This window comes from Trichosurus vulpecula, chromosome 4 (genome assembly GCF_011100635.1).
Source record: "Trichosurus vulpecula isolate mTriVul1 chromosome 4, mTriVul1.pri, whole genome shotgun sequence".
Classification (NCBI taxonomy): domain Eukaryota; kingdom Metazoa; phylum Chordata; class Mammalia; order Diprotodontia; family Phalangeridae; genus Trichosurus; species Trichosurus vulpecula.
Window position 1 is genome coordinate 101,036,915 of NC_050576.1, and position 19,552 is coordinate 101,056,466.

Genomic DNA, 19,552 nt, shown 5'->3' on the forward strand with positions numbered 1-19,552 from the left:
TACAGAATCTCTTATAATACCTTGTACTCATTAACCTTTCATTTAAATCCTATCCATAGTTTTATCTAAGACTAATCTTTCTTTTCCTTTAGAAGACCTTTTTTCAACTGGTCATAGATTGTCAATACTTTGCTGTTTGTGAAAACACTTACATGTATGAATTGTCACTAACTAAAATTGTGCTAAATAAAATTCCAATGGGGGGGGAGTAAAGGAAAAGTGAAATGATTTAGGTTGGTAGTGCCAGTTATGTTTTGGGCTTATGGTCTCTTTAGAATAATGATAATTTTTTTGCTACTGATTTGTCAGTTTATTACCTGAATTTGGTTTTTATACTGTTGTTCCTCATAAAAATCCCCACCCCCCAAAAAGGAAATAATCAGAGTTGGAAGGGACCCCAGAGGCCATCTAATCCAACCATACCAAAAATGAGGATTCAATTTAGCCTTGCCACACCCACACCCCAAAGGTCATAGAACCGCTAGTGAGGAGAAACCCACTGTCTTTTCCTTGTACCCTTTGCTTCTGTTTGTGCCCCTGGAGCCAGGCAGAACTAGTCTTATTCCTCTTTCCTTTGACCACTGTTGAAGTACTTTAGTACAACTATCTTCTCCCCCCCCCCAAGCTGAGTCTTTTCCTTTATAGAGTACAGATCCCCAATTCCTTCAACCATGCTCAAAATGCACGCTGATCATCTTTTATGAGAAGATAAAGGGACCCAAAGAACGCTGCTCCACTCTCTAGATTATTAATGCAAACTAAGTATTCTTTTAAAAGAATGCAAGAGGGGATTTCATATAAAAACAAATCAGAAAAAGGATATGAAGAGGTAGAGGGGAATCCTGACCCAGTTCAGAAGGCTGTGGGGTGGTAGAATGTAATACAGGGGAGAATGAAGAACCACTAAATGCTTAGTGATAGTAACAGCTATGAAGCTCTTCCCTGAAGAAGGAGCTCTGGATCCTCTGCTCATCTTCCAGGAACTATATTTGGAGCCACAGGTGCCATCAGGTTGAGGGGTCATCAGATAAGGGCCAGAAGACAAAGAAATAGGTCATGGTTGGTGGATGATTCCCTGCCGAAAGTGACTGAGGACAATAGAGAGGTCTGCTGTCTTTCTGATACAAGAATGTTACAGAGAACCTTCCCAAACTTGTTAAACCTGATGACTACCATTCATTTCTGGTGGTTTCATGTGGACATAGGTGAGATTGCCAAAAGAAATCTAGAAGGTATTATTAAGGATTAGAAAGTCTCAGTCAAGAAATGGAGGACCTTAGGGCATAGGTTGTCTGTCTTTTTTTTTTTTTTTAAAACAATTTGGGGATTTGTTCCACCAGTAAATCTCAGGGAATGAGTTTCTTTTCCTTTTCTGGCTGTGATCTTCCTTAGATAGAATTCTGTTAGTACAGAATAAATAATTCTATCCCACAGATAGAATTCCTTCCCATCTAGAAAGGAGCCCAGTGGCTCAGTGCCCACAGTTTACCTTGCTTATACTGCCCTTCTAGATGCAAGCTGATCTCAGCATCCTTCTTCCAGTCCTCATATTTCTTCTCAATCTTCTTTGCTTCTTGTTTAAAATTTCTTCCTCAGAAGACCGTTTTTGCCTCCTTATTTCACCCAAGGAGCAGACCATAGTGGAATCATACCTCCATCAGTGTGGGGGTACAGTTGGTGAATGGGATGTAGTTCTTCACCAGCACTTTGGTCTGTGCCAGCTCATTGTTAGACATGTTGTAGACCACATCGATGATCCTGGTTTGCAGGAACAATATCTGAGTCCCAAGAAAAGTTGTCCATATCCAGCCTCAATACTTAGTGCTTCTTGTTGCCACCCCAGATTTGTACTGTGTGAATGCAGTAAGACCCATTCTTGTGGCGATTAGCTAGTGGTCCAGCTCATACTTGGGCCTCTTATGCAAGGGCTTCTTCTTGCTCCCAGACCTGCAGCACTTGGGCCAATTGCCATAGAAAATATCCATAAATTGTACAGGCTGCCATAAGTAGTATTGTATATCACTGTATATCAAAGGCTAGGACTTTAGATGGGAAAGAGGTAGATTTGAGAAATTAAGTGGTAAGAACATGGCATCTGAGAACAGGACTTATATTTCTGGACTGCTATTTAAAATAAAGGAATAATGGATTCCTGTCCAGGGACAGAGTATATCTGACAAGGGCTTGTAAAAATGGATTTGTCCAGAGTCTTGAAAATCTAATCTAAAGAACTTTAAAACTGAAATGAAAGGAGAGGGAGAATACCACCTAGATATATCTGTCACAAAATAAATAATGGTAGAATTATGTAGTAGTAGTAGTAGAAATATAGTAGAAATATTCAGATATACTAAAGGAAATGAACATCTGTAGGAGTCAGCAATAAAACCCATGGTCCAAGAGATATTCACAAATACGCAAAGTGTGGGTAGCAAGCAAAATAAGCTAGAGATCCTAATACAGAGAAGCAAATTTAACCTTACAGGTATCACTGAGACTTGGTGGCATGAAACCTTTGATTAGACCTACAACTCTGGGACAGAATACGTTAGTTAGAAGGAGCAGGATAAAGGGGAGGGGGAGAGGAAGCAATATTAAGAAGACAGATATATGAAAGGAAATCTGGGAATCAAAATGAAAATATGTGATGGAGAGCATTTGTATAAAAATCAAGACAAGTAGAACAGAAGCAATATTGTCATCAGAGTATACTGTAGATCACCAAGACAGAAGGAGCAAATAGAGCATAGGAGTTTCAGAAACATCACAAGCCTGGCATGAAGAAGACATGTTGTAGTAGTGATGGAGGGGTGGGAGAACCCAAATTAAATGGACATCTACTGGCACTTTCTCTGCGTAAATCAGAGCAGCTAATAATTTCTTGAAATCTTAATAATAGTTTCATCCTTCAAAAGATAGAAGAATTAGTGAAAGAAACTACTTTTCTGGATCTCTTTCTCACCCACAAAGAAGACACTGGTTGCTAAAGGAAGGATTAGGACAAAGGGGAAATGGCCACCTCACCTTGGAATTTGTAATAAAAAAGAAAAGTTGGCATATCCTGATAAATACTGCAGATTCTCAGAGGGAAGATTTCAAAGGATTAAAAGAAAGGAATAGGGGGAAGCTAGGTGGTGCAGTGAGTAGAGCACAATCCCTGGAGTCTGGAGGACCTGAGTTCAAAGCCGACCTCAGACACTTGACACACTTACTACCTGTGTGACCTTGGGCAAGTCACTTAACTTCAATTGCTCTGCCTTACCCCCTCCAAAAAAAAATAGCATCCTGTGGATTCTAGTTTTACGAGATAAGTCAGCCCAGCAGAGATGAGAAGCTCTGAAGGATGAAATTCAGAAGACACAAAGAGAAACAGTGAGGAGGAAAATGAGGTATTAATGTGAAGAGATTGTTATTTATGCACAAGGAACTAAATTACCAACTTGGATTATTTTTTAAAGACATGATCAGAAGACAAAAGTAAGAGCAGCTAATTCTGGGAATACAGAAGCTCTAGAATATTGTTAGGCATGCTAAAGGTCATTTTAAGCTGAGAATGACAAGGAAAATGAAGAAGGATAAAGGTGCATTTTTTAAAGCTATATTGGGGGAAGGATATCAAAGAAAAGATAGTAATACTTGTAGTAAATGTTGCAGTAATAACTCAGGACAGAGAACAAGAATTGCTGCTCCATTTTCCCTTCCAATGAGAAAGAATTTTGGTTTGGAAAGATCCTAACAAAAATGGCGAAGGGAGAGTTGATGCACAAATTAAGTAGGTAGATAGGAGTAAGCTGCCTTTGATGAATTCAGGTAGCCAGGCCGAGATGTGCTGTATCTGCAGATACTGAAGGAACTGGCAGATATGATTGCTAAGTCACTGTCAGTGCATGATTGTCATCCATGACTATACATATTTTAATGGACTTCATTTTTCTTGCTTTCTAATTAGTGGGAGATGAGAGGGGAGAAAATTTGGAACTGGAAAAAAAAACTTGTGATGCACCCACAGTCTATAAAAAATAGAAATTATACTATCTAGTTCACGTTATCATCCTCTGTAATTTTTCTCCTATTCATTTCCATTGAAATAGTCTTAGTTTAAGATGGAGAAACTATTTTGTCTCTTTAGGTCAGAATCTGTAGAGGGCTTCTTATCTCCAAGTCGCTGTGGCAGCCGAAATGGTGAAAAAGACTGGGAAAATGCATCTACAACCTCTTCAGTAGCTTCTGGAACAGAGTATACAGGTGAGTTTGTGTGTTTTAGAGAAATAATTGAATTTGAAATATTTATTAGAATAAAGATGAATTTTTCTTTTAAAAAAAAATAGGCTCTTTGGATATCTTCTCCTTTCTCTTACCTGTACAGGACTCTCTCAAATTTAGGTTAAGTACAATGTAGAGGGCCAAAAATTTTTTTTCTTACTTATCTATCTAAATTTTTATTGTATAGGCCCACTTAGAACAGGACTTCTAAAAAATTGAACTAGAATATAAAACTCCTGGAGTTTTGATAAGAGCATATTGGGGAGTTCATGTAGATCTCTCTTGAATTTATTGGGGGCTAGATTGGTGTAGAAAAGAGGTGGCCAATTTCAGATATACAAAAATAATTTAAAAGTAAAGAAAATTTAACAATTGCAGTTAGGTGAATATAAATAAAAAATGTGTTTTTAAAAAGAACAAAACAATATGTTTTCCACAGAATAGACATACAAAAATGTACACAAATTTAAATTGAAACAGTGGACTAAAATTTAGTTCCAGCTAACACAAGAAAATAGGGAGTTCCAGTGGTAATATCTGGCTGAGTCAAATTCAAACCACGAGCACTGAAAGATGATCACAAGGTAATTCTCTTCCTACCTTTTAGACCAGTCCTTCTTGCCTCTATATGTGGGTGTATCCCAGGGCTGTATTCTTAACTCTCTCCTCTTCTTTCTTCATTCTTGGTTTCAGTGGTCTTATCAGTTTCCTTGGATTCAGTGGTCATCTCTGCACAAGTGACTTAAGTCTAACATCCAGCCCTTCTCTTTCTATTGTGATCTAGTCCCTCATCTGTATTTCCTGCTTGACATCTCCCCTGGATGTCCCACAGGCATCTCAAACTCTGTACATACAAAGAAGAGCTCATTATCTTTCCCCTTAAACCCAGCACTCTTCCTAACTTAGTTCTGTTGAACGCGCTCCCATTCTTCTGGTCTGCGAGTTCTCGGCCTAAGAGCCATTCTCAGCTCTTCATTTACCACCCGTCGTGTGTAATCAGATAACCAAGTCTTATCATGTCTCTCTTCCATACCCGCCTCTTTCTCTCTCATACCACAGCCTGTTCCAGGTCCTTGTCACCTTTCCCTTATACTGTTAGAATAATCTCTGAATTGGGTCTCCCTGCTTTGATCTATCCCCTCTCCAGTTCACCCTACACACAGCCGCCAAAAGGAACTTCCTAACATACTTGTCTTACTAAGTTGTTCATCTGCTCAAGAAACTAGAGAGACTCCCTATTACCTTTACGGACTCCTTTAAGATTTAAAGCTCCAGCCTCTCTTTCAAGATAATACATACAGGATGTCCCAGAAGCCTTAGTGCAGTTTTTAAGCTATTAAATTTAAGAAGAGGTCTGAGTTTAGGGGGAATATAATGAGTTCTGTTTTGTACATGCTGAGTTTGAGATGCCTGGGAGACATCCGAAGGCAATGTCAAGCAAAAAGTTAGAGGTGAGGGACTAGAGCACTGGAGAGAGTTTAGGACCGGATGTTTAGATTTGAGAGTCATTTGTGTAGAGATGACAGTTGGATTCATGTAAACTGATCATATCGTTTAAGCTTTGGCTATTAAAGCTTAAAACTGCACTGAGACTTCTGGGGCACCTTTTATTGCTCCCTCCTTGTTCTATGTGTTCCAACCAAATTTAAATTGTGCGATTATTATTCCTTGTTTGCCGTATTCCATCTCCCATTTTATGCCTTTGCACAGGCCACTGTGCCTAGAATCTTTTCTCTCCTCACCTCTTCTTCTTGGAATAAGGAACCCTAGCTCCCTTTAAGACAAATTTAGCCTTGATATAAGCCAACAACCTCCCCCCGCCATCTCCCAGCCCTTCTTCACAAGACCTTCCTCCCACATTATTGTGTTTTTATTTTGCATATATGATACAGTTACTTACCTGTCAACATATTGCATCCCACTTTAGGGATAAAAATCTCCCTAACAGCAGGGACTTATCTCATTTCTGTATCTGTGTCTCCAGTGCCCGCCACATAGTAGGTATTTAATAAATGCTTAGTGACTGATTATATAAAGTATACAGCTTTAAATATGGGCACTGAAGTATATAGCAAGTAATTTATAAAGGAGAAAATAGTGTCTCAAAGGAAGCTAGAACATTAATAGTAGTGGACTGTTGAAAACTCTTCATACCAAAACTAGACAAAAAGAAAAAATGACAAGTTAGAGAATCTTGAGGAAACTGGAGAGCAAAGAATATGCTTTTTTCCCTAAATATACATTGAGCAGTCACAGATATTGATTAGTTCTAGGTGACAGACAAATTTGTCAAATTTTGTTATGAAATTATTCATCAACAAACATTTCAAAACAGAAAAAAGGACTAGATGTTAAGATTTGAGCCATTTGTATAGAGATGAAAATTGAATTCATGGAAGCTGATAAAATCATTTAAGCTTTGACTATTAAAGCTTAAGAGGGCTGCTATGTGGCACAGTAGATGGAGCACTCATCTTCCTGAATTCAAATCCAGTCTCAGACCCTCATTAGCTGTATGACCCTGGGCAAGTCACTTAGCCCTGTTTGCCTCAGTTTCCTCATCTGTAGAGTAAGCTGTAGAAGGAAATAGCAAACCACTCCAGTATCTCTGCCAAGAAAACCCCAAATGGGGTCAGAGTCAGACATGACTGAAACGACTGAACAATAATAAAAAACTTCACTCTTAAAACTTCACCAAGAACAGAGAAGAGGATTATATAAGAAATAGAATTTCTCTTAGTTAAGACACACACACGCACGGTTAGCTTAACAAGATAGTAACAATATTGCTCCCCCATCACATTTTTTCTGTGCATTTAAAAAGGTGTTTTATAGAAGCCTGATTTTTCATTTCTTTCACTATCCAGTTACCCTCCTTGTATCCTCTTTCTCCCGAGTTGAAGCCTTTTCCATTATAATAAATATGCATAATCAAGCAAAACAAATCAGCACATGCCATGGCTAAGAATGTATGTCTCATTTTGACCCTAAGTAAATCTAGAAAGGCAGAAATTTTAGATAATACATTTACTGCCATAACACCACAACACTTGCAGGAGATAATGTTGATATGATCAAAATATGCAAGTCTGTATGAAAATGAAAAAAGACCTCCTGAACAGTACCTGGCTAAAAAAGAATCACAGCATGAGTTATCTTCATATTGTACTTTATATACCCATATCTGTTGCATTTGATAAAATGGTAAAAGAAATTCAAACCAACTCAGCAGGCACATAAGATTATTTCAGTGTGAAAATGGTGAAAAATATGGTTTTGGGTTAAGAAATCAAAAATAGCTAAAAGAGTTAACAACTGCTCATATACCCAAAAGCCTTAGATAGGCTAAGTTATCCACATGGATGGATGGATGATCAGACAGATATATAGATAACATAGGCATTTATTAAGTGATTAATATGTACCAGCACTATGCTAGGTGCTGAGAATACTCATACAAGCAAAAAAAAAAAAAATAGACAGTCCTTTCCCTCAGGTAGTTTTACTTATAATGGGGAAAGACAACATTTCAAAAGGAGGTGGATGGGAGAAGGGGCACAGAAATATCTCTAGGATGAGAAAGCTGCTGTTGAAGGAATGGGAAAATTAACCCCAAACTCAAAGTATAAAGATCTGAAATCAACATGGCAAACAATTACAGTAGCTCCAACAAGGCATATTCAAACAACTAGTTGGTTGCTAAAAAATATGAATAGAATAAGGCAGGGTTGTCTAAAATGTGGCCTGCAGCCTGCAAACAAGCATAGATAAATGCTTTAGTAAATAAAGCTGAGCTATGGCAGAGCTCTCACTAAAATGGCAAACAAAATATATTGTCTATTATTTCAATAAAAACCTAAGGTTGGACAGCCCTGGAATAAGGGAAAAGGCATTGAGAAGACTTATCAGTGTTTCCTCAGAAATGTGATTTAATGAATTAAAAAGTACTTATTAAGTGCCTACTATGTGCCAGGCATTGTGCTGGGTGCTGGGGATACAAATAAAAAATTGAGAACATCTGTTCCCCTCAAGGAGCTTATGTTCTGATACGTAGATAGGCATGTACTGGGAGATGGTGACCAGGGGAAAGGGAGTTTGATCTGGTAAGAGAACAAGAATTGTAGGTGCCATAGGGATAGTTGTTGAATGGCTGGCCCAGAATACTTTTTTTTTGGGGGGGGGGGGGGTTGGGCAGGGCAGGGCAGTTGGGGTTAAGTGACTTGCCCAAGGTCACACAGCTAGTACATGTGTCAAGTGTCTGAGGCCAGATTTGAACTCAGGACCTCCTGACTTCAGGGCTGGTGCTCTACTCACTGCACCACCTAGCTGCCCCAGAATATTTTTTAATGGTTCATTATCAGAATTGAACCGCTTTGATGGAGTACTCTAGCTATCTGTGTTTGGTTCTGTGATGCTTAACACTTTCATCAATGACTTAGATAAATGCATCCCTTGGTGTACTTGTCAAATGTCTAGATGACACAAAACTGAGAAGGATGGCACATTGGACTTGAGCTTCCCCAGTAGCCATCACTCTGTTTCCTCTCTGTTTCTTTCCTCTCAATTGCTTCTTAACTCTCAGTCTGCAGTGTGGCTTTCGGCCTTGTCATTCAACTGAAATGACTCTCCTGGAGTTAACGGCCAGATGGAATGATCTTTTCTCAAGCTTCATCCTTCTAGCGTTGTCTGACCGCTCTTCTGCCCCTCCTTCTCAGTCAGTGTTGCTGGATCTTCATCCGGGTCATGCATGCCAACTGTAGGTGCCCCCAACATTCCGTCCTGAGCCCTCTTCTCCTCTTTTTACTATTTTACTTAATCTCTTTAGCTCCTGTGGATTTAATTATCATCACAGGATAAATGATTCTCAGTTTATTTGGTTCTCTCCTAACCTGGCCTCACATCTTCAGTTGCCTGCTTGACATCTCATACTGGATGTCCCATGGGCATCTTAAATTCAGCATGTCCAAAACAGAACTTACTATCTTTTCCCCAAAAACTCTTACCTTCTCTGTAACTTACTTTCCTATTACTCTCAAGGGTATTACCATCTTCCCAGGTACCCAGGCTTGCAACTTAGGTATCATTCTTGACCTCTTACTCTCTCTAGCCCCCTATATCCAATCATTTGCCAATTCCTGTCAAGTCCGCCTTTGTAACATCTCCCATATGTGTCACCTTCTGTCTTCTGACATTGCTGCTATCCTGGTACAGGCCCTTATCACCTCCTAGATTATTAGTAGTAGACTTCTGGTTGGTCTCCTTGCTTCAAGTCCCTCCAGACTACAGTCTCTTTTCCATTCAGCTGTCAAAGTTATCTTCCTAAAGCACGGGTCTGACCATGTCACTTCCATACTCAAAAAACTCCACTGGCTCCCCGTTGTCTTCAGGATTAAATATAAAATCTTCTGTTTGGCTTTTAAAGCCCTTTATAATTTGTCCCCTTCCTGCCTTTCTACCTTTCGTGTAACTTCCTTCAAAACAGTGACACTGGCTTCCTTTCCGTTCTCAAACAAGACATTCCATCTGACTCTGCATTTTTACTGGCTTTCCCCTCTAACTGGAACCTTCTCTTGCCTCATGCTCTGCCCCCTGTATCCTGGAACACTTTCCCAGTCCTGCTTAATATTAATGCTTTCTCTTTGAGATTGTCTCCAAATTAGTCTTGTTTGTGTGCAATTATTTGCATGTTGCCTCTCTCTTTAGATTGTGAGTTTGTTGAGGGCAAGGACTGTTTTTCCCCTTTTTTTGTATCCCTTGTGCTTAGCACAGTGCCTAGCCCATAGTGGTACTTAATGAATGATTGTTGACAAAGATCTTGACAGGCTAGAATATAGGGCCATGTGTGATAAGATGAAGTTAATATAGATAAATGTGAAGTTTTACACTTGGGTTCAAAAAGTCAGCTTTACAGTTTCAAGTTGGGAGAAGCATGGCTAAATGTCAGTTAATCTAAAACGATCTGGAGTTTTAGTAGCCTGCACACTTAATTTTAGTCAGCAGTGTGATATGACAATCAACTCTTAGGCTTTTTAGAAGACTATGTTAGTAAGAGAAACATAGTACCCTCTAGGACTTGAAAAGTGATGGTCCTTCTGTGCCTTGCCCTTGTCAGATCACATCTGGAATAAGAATATTGTGTTCCATTCTGGGTGCCACGTTTTAGGCAGGACATTGATAATCTGGAAAATGCCCAGAGGTGAGCATTTAATGTTGTGAAGAGCCATGTGTCCATAGTTTATGAGAATAAATTAAAGGAATTGGGGGTATTTAGCCTGGAAAAGGCAGGCTTAGGTGAATGGGAAAGGGGACATGCTAGTTGGCCTCTGATATTTGAAAGGCTAGTACATAGATGAGAAAATAGACTTGTTTTGCCAGGAGCACAAAGGGTTTAAATTACAAGTGACAAATTTAATTTTAATTTAAGGAAAAATGTTATAACTCCTAGTGCTATACCAAGATGGAATGGTTTGTTTCATAAGGGTAGGGAGCTTCATCTCTCCAGACACTGTTAGACAAAGGCTAGGGGACCACTGGTCAGATGATCTATGAAAGAGATTCTTGTGCCAGGGATGGGCTGTGCTGAATGGCCTCTGAAACCCTTGGAATTTTTTAAAATAATGGAAAATATAATTATTCCACTTGTATTTGAAAAAAAAAAGGAGATAATGTATATGTCCAGTGATTGTGGCAAGGTTGAAATAATTGTGATATTTTAGTATAACATAGAATATTATTAAACTTAGAAAATATGACAAATATAAAAAAATAACAAAAGTAATGGAAGACAGTTTGATTCAAAATGGGGTGGGGGAGGGAGAGTAGAATTAGGAGAACATATAGTATCTTAGCATTAGAGATTTAGACTTGAAAGAGACAGTGCAGATCATCTTAGTCCAGCCCCCCTCATTTTGCAGATGAGGAAGCTGAAGACCAGGGAAGTTAGGCCACATAGGTGTTAGGGGGCAAAGCTAGAATTTATATTCATGTTGATTGTATTTTTAAACAGTCAAAACATACTTAAGTCACAGGGGAAAAAAAGAGATAAGAAAGGAACAAAGAAAAATGTTACCATTTTGTAACTTTAAAAAAAAATCATATCATGAGTAGTTTGGGGTTTAAGGGGGTTTTTTGAAAATCTATTCTTAAGTATAATCCTGAATGAAAAAAAAATGGACATTTAACGAATTGAAAGACTTCCAGATTTTTGTGCTAAAAGCTTCAGAACTTAAGGGAAACTCTGACATATAACATCCAGGAGAAATATAAGGTAAACATTAAAGACGATATATGTGATAATATTAGAAGTATTCTTATGATTGTCATCATTATTTGGATAGTTTGAAAAAAGGCTTCGGCTGAACTGAGTATGGTGGTGTGATTCTAAAAATATAAAAACTGTAGGGAGAGATTAAAAGGAGTAAGTATCTCATACAAATGAGGCATGAAAGGAAAAATTGATACAGAAGGAGCTAGTGTGGGGAGGGCAGGTAATGCTGGAACCTTATTCTCATTGGGAATGGGTGTAAGAGGGAAATGTGTGTGTGTGTGTGGGAGAGAGAGACAGAGGGAGAGAGGGAGGTGCGTGCGTGCATACATACATACATACATACATACATACATATATATATATATATATATATATAGATAGATAGATAGATAGATAGATAGATAGATATATAGATAGATAGTCTCCTAAATTCAGAAAGAAATAAGAGGGCAAGGGGATAGAGTAGGGGGAAACGATAAGGGAGGGTCTTTTGGAGGAGTGAGTAGGTTAAGGAATAGGAGGGTGTAAGGTAGCAGGTAGAAGTAAAGCAGAGGAGTGAGGAGGGATAGGGTAAATAAAGCGAGAAGGATAGTGAGGAAAAATAGGAAGGAGGAAAATGAACAAGTAATTATAGCTTAGAATATGAATGGGGTGAATTTACCCATAAAATGGAAACAGCAGATTAATAATTTGAAATCAATAATATGTTGCTTTCAGGAACCATTATAAAAATGAGAGATACATACAAATATAAAATAAAGGTCAGGAGAAGAATTTACTGTGTTATAAAAAAGCAGCGGTAGAAATCATGATCTCAAAGTTAAAATAGATTTAATCAAAAGCGAAAAATAGAAACTACACTATATGTCAGCAATATTATGCAATATTGTTTTAGACTATTTAAAATACCTAGACAGTTTAAAATACCCTAGTGTTTACCTTGCCAAAACAGACACAGGAACTATATGAACTTAAACATAAAACACTTTTTATATGAATAAACTCAGATCTACTAGCAGCTTCTACATTAAGGGATTGGGGGGCTTAGAATATGATATTCCAGAGGTCAAAGGAGCTAGGATTAAAACCAAGAATCACTTACCCAGCAAAACTGAGTATAATACTTATGGGGAAAAAATGCATATTCAATGAAATAGAGGACTTTCAAGCATTCTTGACGAAAAGACCAGAGCTGAATAGAAAATTTGACTTTCAAATATGAGAATCAAGAGAAGCATGAAAAGGTAAACAGGAAAGAGCAATCATAAGGGACTTATTAAAGTTGAACTGTTTACATTCCTACTTGAAGACATGATATTTGTAACTCGTGAGACCTTTCTCAGTATTAGGGTAGTCGGAGGGAATAAATAGATATATATATATATATATATACACAACATGCGCGCACACACACACACACACACACACACACATATACATATAGACACACATAGACAAAGGGCACAGGGTGAATTGAATATGAAGGGATTATATCTAAAAAATAAAATTAAAGGGTGAGAGAAGAGTATATTGGGAGAAAGAAAAAGGGAAAGATCTAATGGGGTAAATTATCTCACATAAAGGAGGCAAGAAAAAGCTGTTACAATGGAGAAGAGGGAGGAGGTGAAAGGGAATGAGTGAACCTTACTCTCACCACATTTGGCATAAGGAGGGAATAATATACATACTCAATTGGGTATCTTACCCTACAGGAAAGTAGGGGGAAGGGGATAAGGGGGGGATGATAGAAGGGAGGGCAAATTGGGGGAGGGGGTAGTCAGAAGCTAACACATTTGAAAAGAGACCGGGTCAAAGGAGAAAATAGAATAAGTGGGGGGTGGGATAGGATGGAGGGAAATATAGTTAGTCTTTCACAACATGACTATTATGAAAGTGTTTTTCATAACTACACATGTATAACCTATAGTGAATTGCTTGCCTTCTCAATGAGGGTAGGTGGGGAAGGAAGAAGGGAGAGAATTTGATACTGGAAGTTTTAAAAGCAAATGTTAAAAATTGTTTTTACATGCTACTGGGAAATATGATATACAGGCAGTGGGGTATAGAAATTTATCTTACCCTACAAGAAAGTAAGGGGGAAGGGGATAAGAAGGGATGGGGTGGGGTGATAGAAGGGAGGGCATACTGGGGAAAGGGGTAATCAGACTGCATGTCATCTTGGGTTGGGGAGGAGATGGGGAGAAAATTTGGAACTCAAAATCTTGTGGAAATGAATGTTGAAAACTAAAAATAAATAATTTTTTAAAAACCCCTAATCTATTTATTCAATGTATCCCAATTAAATTACTAAAAAATTATTTTACTAAGTTAGAAAAAATAATAACAAAGTTCATTTGGAAGAGCAAAAGGTCAGGAACTTGAAAGTAACTGGGAACAAAAAGACGTAAAGGAAGTAGATTCAGAAGTATCAGACCTTAAACTATATTATTAAGAGAGAGCATTATTGAAGTGTAAAAAGGATAATTTCTATTATTTTAAATTAAGATTTTCTTGTATAAAAACCTATGCAGAAAATCAGGAGAAAACTTTCATAGACAGTCTCCCAGATAGGGCATGACTGGGTGGAAATACTGCTACGGCGTAGGAAGTGATGAGCTGCTTGATTTAGAAAACCAGGGAAAGACGCAGACATGTGAACGGAGATGCTTCCACCACAGAGAAGCAGGTGACAGGCAGAAGGAGGCATAGTATGGGCTTGCACGTATGCTTGTGAATATATGTGTGAATGTTTATATACACATACACATGTCCATGCATAGTCTTCTTTAGGGTGGAGGGGAGGGAGGTGAAAAAAAAAAATAAAGTAAAAATGGCACAGCAGAGAACAAAAGAAAACCAACAAGGAAGCAAAGAAAAAGTTGGGCAGCTTTGAAAACAATGTGTAGTAGTTATTATATAGGTTTTCTTGAAATGGAAATTTACTGTTTTATATTGAATCCTCTCTTATGGTCTGCTGTGTACGTGGCAATGTTTTTTTTTTCTTTTAAGTTTAAAATTTTTAAAAATAACCAAAATGTATATTCTTCATTTTGTTTATTTGATTGCTGGTATTTGATAATATCATGAGGTTTGTGATTTATTTTTTCATGAATGACAAACAACCAAGACATGAACTACCCATGGTTGAGTTTCTCTTCTCTGGAGCTTTCAGAGTCTCAGATGAGCCCCTAAAGGTGACTCAACAGTGGGGTGATGCCTTGGATGGGGATTGTGTTGCATTCATTAACTTCAGAAATGTATTCAAAGCTTCAGGAGTTCCTAACATAGAACATAAACCTGACACTCACTAACATAATGGCACTTGTGCCACTTTAATAATAGTGGCTATTCTGATGTGAAAAAAACTTACCACACGGAGATTTTTAAATTTGTTAAAACATCTTTTCCATAGGACCAAAGCTCTTCAAAGAGCCCAGTGCAAAATCCAATAAGCATATAATACAAAATGCACTAGCTCATTGCTGCTTGGCTGGAAAAGTAAATGAAGGTCAGAAGAAAAAAATACTGGAGGTAAGATAAGTTTTTAATTACAATGATTCTTTTTAAAGTGATGAGTGATTAAATTATGAAATACTCTATTAGATTAAGTTCTCTTGGAATCAGTAGTAGTCAGGTGGTAAAGTGGAGAGAACACTGGGGCTGGACTCAGGAAGAGTTCAGTTTCTGCTTCCAACACCTTCCGGGAAAGTCACTTTTCTCTGCCTCTGTTTTTTCAGCTGTAAAATGGGGGTAATAGAATTACATCTACCCTCCCCCCCCAGTTGATTTGAGGATCAAATGACATAATATGTGTCAAGTGCTTTGCAAATATTAAAGTAGTACTTCAAAGGCAACTGTAAAGGATTTATAGTTGTACATCTTAATTAGAAAATTGAATCAGAGTTCAGTTAAAATGAAATTCTTGAAAACTAGAAGATGCATCTGTCTTCTCAAGGACCAACCCAGCTAAGTTTAGAGGGGCTCACCAATAGAAGGTTGGGCCCCAAGTGATAGGCTTTGGGGCCCATAGTAATTCATGAAGACTGCCTTTCAAGGTGTGGAAGGGTTGTAATCAGTGTCAGTGAAAAGAACAGAGTTGCAGATTTTCCTGCAGGTACAAAATGTTTCATTAGAGAGCATAACTTTTTCTTCTGAAATTATGCTATAGCAAACTACAAGGAGGGAAAAGTTAGTAGCAAAGGGAAGAAATGTTTTGGATAAACACGTTATTGCAAAATTTCCTGTGATACTGTAATATTTACATGGAACAAATAGGATTTTTCATTTAAGGTATCCATGTCTCTAATTAGTGTTTATTTCAAATTTTACATGATGTAACATGTTACATGGTGTCCTTTTTACAAGTAGGCCTTATTTGTACTACGTATTTTTTAGAGTATAAATACTGACTCAGAACGTAGCTGTGTTTACTCAGCAAATATGTGTTGTGTTTTTTATTTTTCTTCTAAAGGAAATGGAGAAGTCCGATGCCAACAACTTCTTAATCTTGTTCCGGGATTCAGGCTGCCAGTTTAGGTCTTTATATACCTACTGCCCAGAAACAGAAGAAATCAATAAACTGGCTGGGATTGGCCCTAAATCTATCACGAAAAAAATGATAGAAGGGCTTTATAAATATAACTCTGACAGAAAGCAATTTAGCCACATACCTGCTAAGACCATGTCTGCCAGTGTGGATGCAATTACCATTCACAGTCATTTGTGGCAGTCAAAGAGACCAGTAACACCTAAGAAACTTTTAACCACTAAGGCATAGTAGTTGGGGAAAATATTTGCTTCAGAACACTTGTGATCTATTTGCACTTCATCTTCTTGCCTATCAAAGATAAATTTTTGGTTGCCAACAAGACTTTTATTACTTAAAACTGGACACTAAGCTCTGTTGATGTCATGCACAACTGGAATGTAAAACGCAGTATTTGGGAGTTGAGAAGATTGTCGCTTTGGTGATAATTTCAAGTGATCATGGGATTGTACTGATTCACGTTTGGAGATGTGTATGTAGTAATAGAGGGGACAGCTGCACGAGATAAGGTTTGATACACAAGCACTGAATGTTCTTCTGTAGTAGCTGGACTTAAGGTTGAAAATATGGTTGAAATTATGGATTTTTGTGTTTCTGTTACATTTTTTACCTTTTTATGTATGGACTTGTCTTCAAATGGTTTATTTTGCTAATTTTTCCTCTACTAAAGAAACTTTGGTCTTATTCTTAAACTCCATTGAATTTTGTTTATATGTGGAGACTGTGAGATTAAATGAAACACATCTTAAGAGGTAACTTGCAACTTTCTTAATGATGCTGCGAAAAAAACACTAGATTTCATTTTGCAAAAATCCTCAAATTTTAATGATGTCAAAGCAGTTTCAAAAGCTGTTACACTAAGTATTTACAGTCTGTATTTATTATTCACACAAGTATTAACATTTCTTTAGAAAAAGGAGGAAGTGTTTTTATAGAGCTGCTAAGGTTTGTCTTTTCGGGGTTAGTAAGTAACTGTAAAGAATTAAATCTATGTATGCTGTGTCCACATCAGCTCTGCCCAACTCAGAATGATGTAGATTTTCTTTTAGCAGAAAAACTCTCTATCTCACTTGTAAAGTAAATCACTTTATAATCTTGCAGAAATGAGTGACATTTTGAGAATAGTCTTTCCATCTGAATGAAGAAAGATGTCTGGCCATCTGTTGTTTTCAAGAGCTTTTTTCATTATATTTATAAGCAGTATAAAAACTATATTTAGAAATCTTTTTAAACAATATGTACAAAGGGCTGCATTTTTATTTCAAAACAGTGTCTAATTCTGTTTTATCTTTGCTTAGCTTGGACATTCTTCCGTTTTAAATTCTTTTCAAGTAGAATTGTTTAGATTAAGTACAAACTTGAAACCCTCCTCTATATGATCTTTGGTTTCTTTAACAATGCCTACCAGAGCGTTAGTTGGGGAAAAAAATTAATTCTCAGGAAAGGACTTGAATGATTATGTGACCCTGTCATGTTCAGTGTTGTGACAAATGTGTCAAACTGAGAGAAAAGGGCAGGATTGTGCCATCACTGAGAGGCATCGTGTGTTTTCTTTCATGGGAAGTAGAGACTTAAAAGAAACATTTCTCTCATTGAGTTGCTTAAAGATAATGTTGCATATGATGTACTTTATTTACATAGTAAAAAAAAAAAAGGATAGGAATGAGATGTCCTTGAATCATACTTTTTTAATTATTATAAGGCCTTAGGCATCAATGCATCTGAGTTATCAACGTTTTCTCAGAAGTGCTGTCAATATTTTACTGTAATTTATGTTCTTATATTTATGTATATTTGTTAAAACTGTAAAAAAAAAAAATCCATAGAATTTCCAATACCTGTGCAAAATGTATGTGTAACTCAAAACTACTTGTGATCTACTGTTTGCATGTAAGAGACCAGGATATGTAACTCATATTTTAAACATAAACATATTGTGTATATAATATATAAATATTAAAAAGATGGGGGAGGGTTGCACATTTTGCCTGTTAGACAACAGTGTCCGTTATTATAATGAAATGATTTTAAATAAACAGTTCAGAAAGATATAGTAAAAAAATTTAAATCAGAATATGATAAATATTAGGCATCATTTATTTATTGAGAATTAAGAAGTTAATTATTACATTTGCTTTTTACAATTGATAAATGATTCAGTCTCCTTATAAAGTTTGCCTAAATATTTTCTAAAGAAAAAATTTGATCCTTAATTTCAGAAGGAACCCTTCAAATAATTGATATCACATGTGACACAGTGTATCCTGGAGTCTAGTTGTCTAACAGTTGAACTGTAACTTGTGCAGTGTCTAAAGGCAGAATGTGAATATTCTCACAAGTTCATTGCTCTCAGTATAAAATTTTACTTTATTGATACAGGAAGAGTTTGGGGCTTTTCCTTTTTAAGACTGCAAATTTTCTAATTATGGTATGGCTTTACTTGGAGCCATGTGAAAAAAATTTTTTTTTTTTTTGTAAGGAAAATGATGCTTTTTGTAAAGACTAGGATTTGTCATTGACCTTGTTGGAACACACCGGTGCTTTCATCAGCATAGGTCAAATGACTGTCATGACTACGAGCAGCGTGGTTAAATCTGCCAAACAATTGTCTTAGTTACCAATGCAAAAACGTCTAATTCTAACTGTTACTGCAGCTATGGAAAATTTTCAGTTCCTCTTGGTTTGTTTGGGTTTTGATTTTAGTACAACCGACTGTTACAGCTTTTCTTGTTTGGCTGTTTAAAGCCAAAATCAGGTAACTTAATAATGGTTTCATGGGCACTGTTGAGCAATGCACAGTGTATGGTGTGCTTATCTATCCACTCGGAGCATTATTTCCAACTTTTTTTCAGATGCTGTGCTGTAAAATACTGTCATATTGTTCATTTCCTGGTATAGTGTATTTTTCCCCCTTTCATTTGAATAAAAGCATGGCACCAAATGATTCATTATTTGTCTCCAGTTTAAAAAGGGGTGGGTCTCCTTTCTGTGATCTGAACTTGTACATTTTTGTAAATCAGTTTGCTCAAAAAAATTGAATTCTATGTTTCCGTCATGGTCACATATACTTCAAGGCTAACTATTCAAATTCTTCATGAGGAAATACCTCTTAGTAATGTATACTGGAGTACTTTGACTTAATTTGAACAATGCTATATAAAATGTTCAGGTCTAATGTTATTACATTCACTTTTCCATCAATCCGTTTCCATTAGCTGTGGTCTTAGATTAAGTAGTGACAGAATTAGAACTTACGACATTAACAAATAACCGGGGTATCAGACCTATTCCAGAGTACATCTACCAGCCAAGGAAAGTGGATTCTTGAAATGTTTATCCCACAGTCTTATAGTCAGTTTTTCTGATTCAGGTCCTATGGATTATAAGAACTTATAGTCACAATTTTAAACATCTTTAGTGTACAATTTTTATCCTTCAGATCATTGGTTTTATATAGTTCTGGGGATCTGAGAGTT

The 19,552-nt window shown here is 37.0% G+C and overlaps 1 protein-coding gene across 4 annotated transcripts in view; it reads left to right on the forward strand.

Annotated features, from left to right (window-relative positions):
* The window catches only part of CAMSAP2 (calmodulin regulated spectrin associated protein family member 2), a 160,503-nt gene extending 141,479 nt beyond the window's left edge, over positions 1-19,024 (forward strand). For all 4 annotated transcript variants that reach the window (XM_036753931.1, XM_036753932.1, XM_036753933.1 and 1 more), the window contains 3 exons: positions 4,130-4,245; positions 14,943-15,061; positions 16,002-19,024. In XM_036753931.1, coding sequence (XP_036609826.1) covers positions 4,130-4,245; positions 14,943-15,061; positions 16,002-16,307 — 541 coding nt within the window. In that variant the 3' untranslated portion in view covers positions 16,308-19,024. The remainder of the gene's footprint in view (positions 1-4,129; positions 4,246-14,942; positions 15,062-16,001) is intronic.
* Positions 19,025-19,552: the final 528 nt, after the last annotated feature.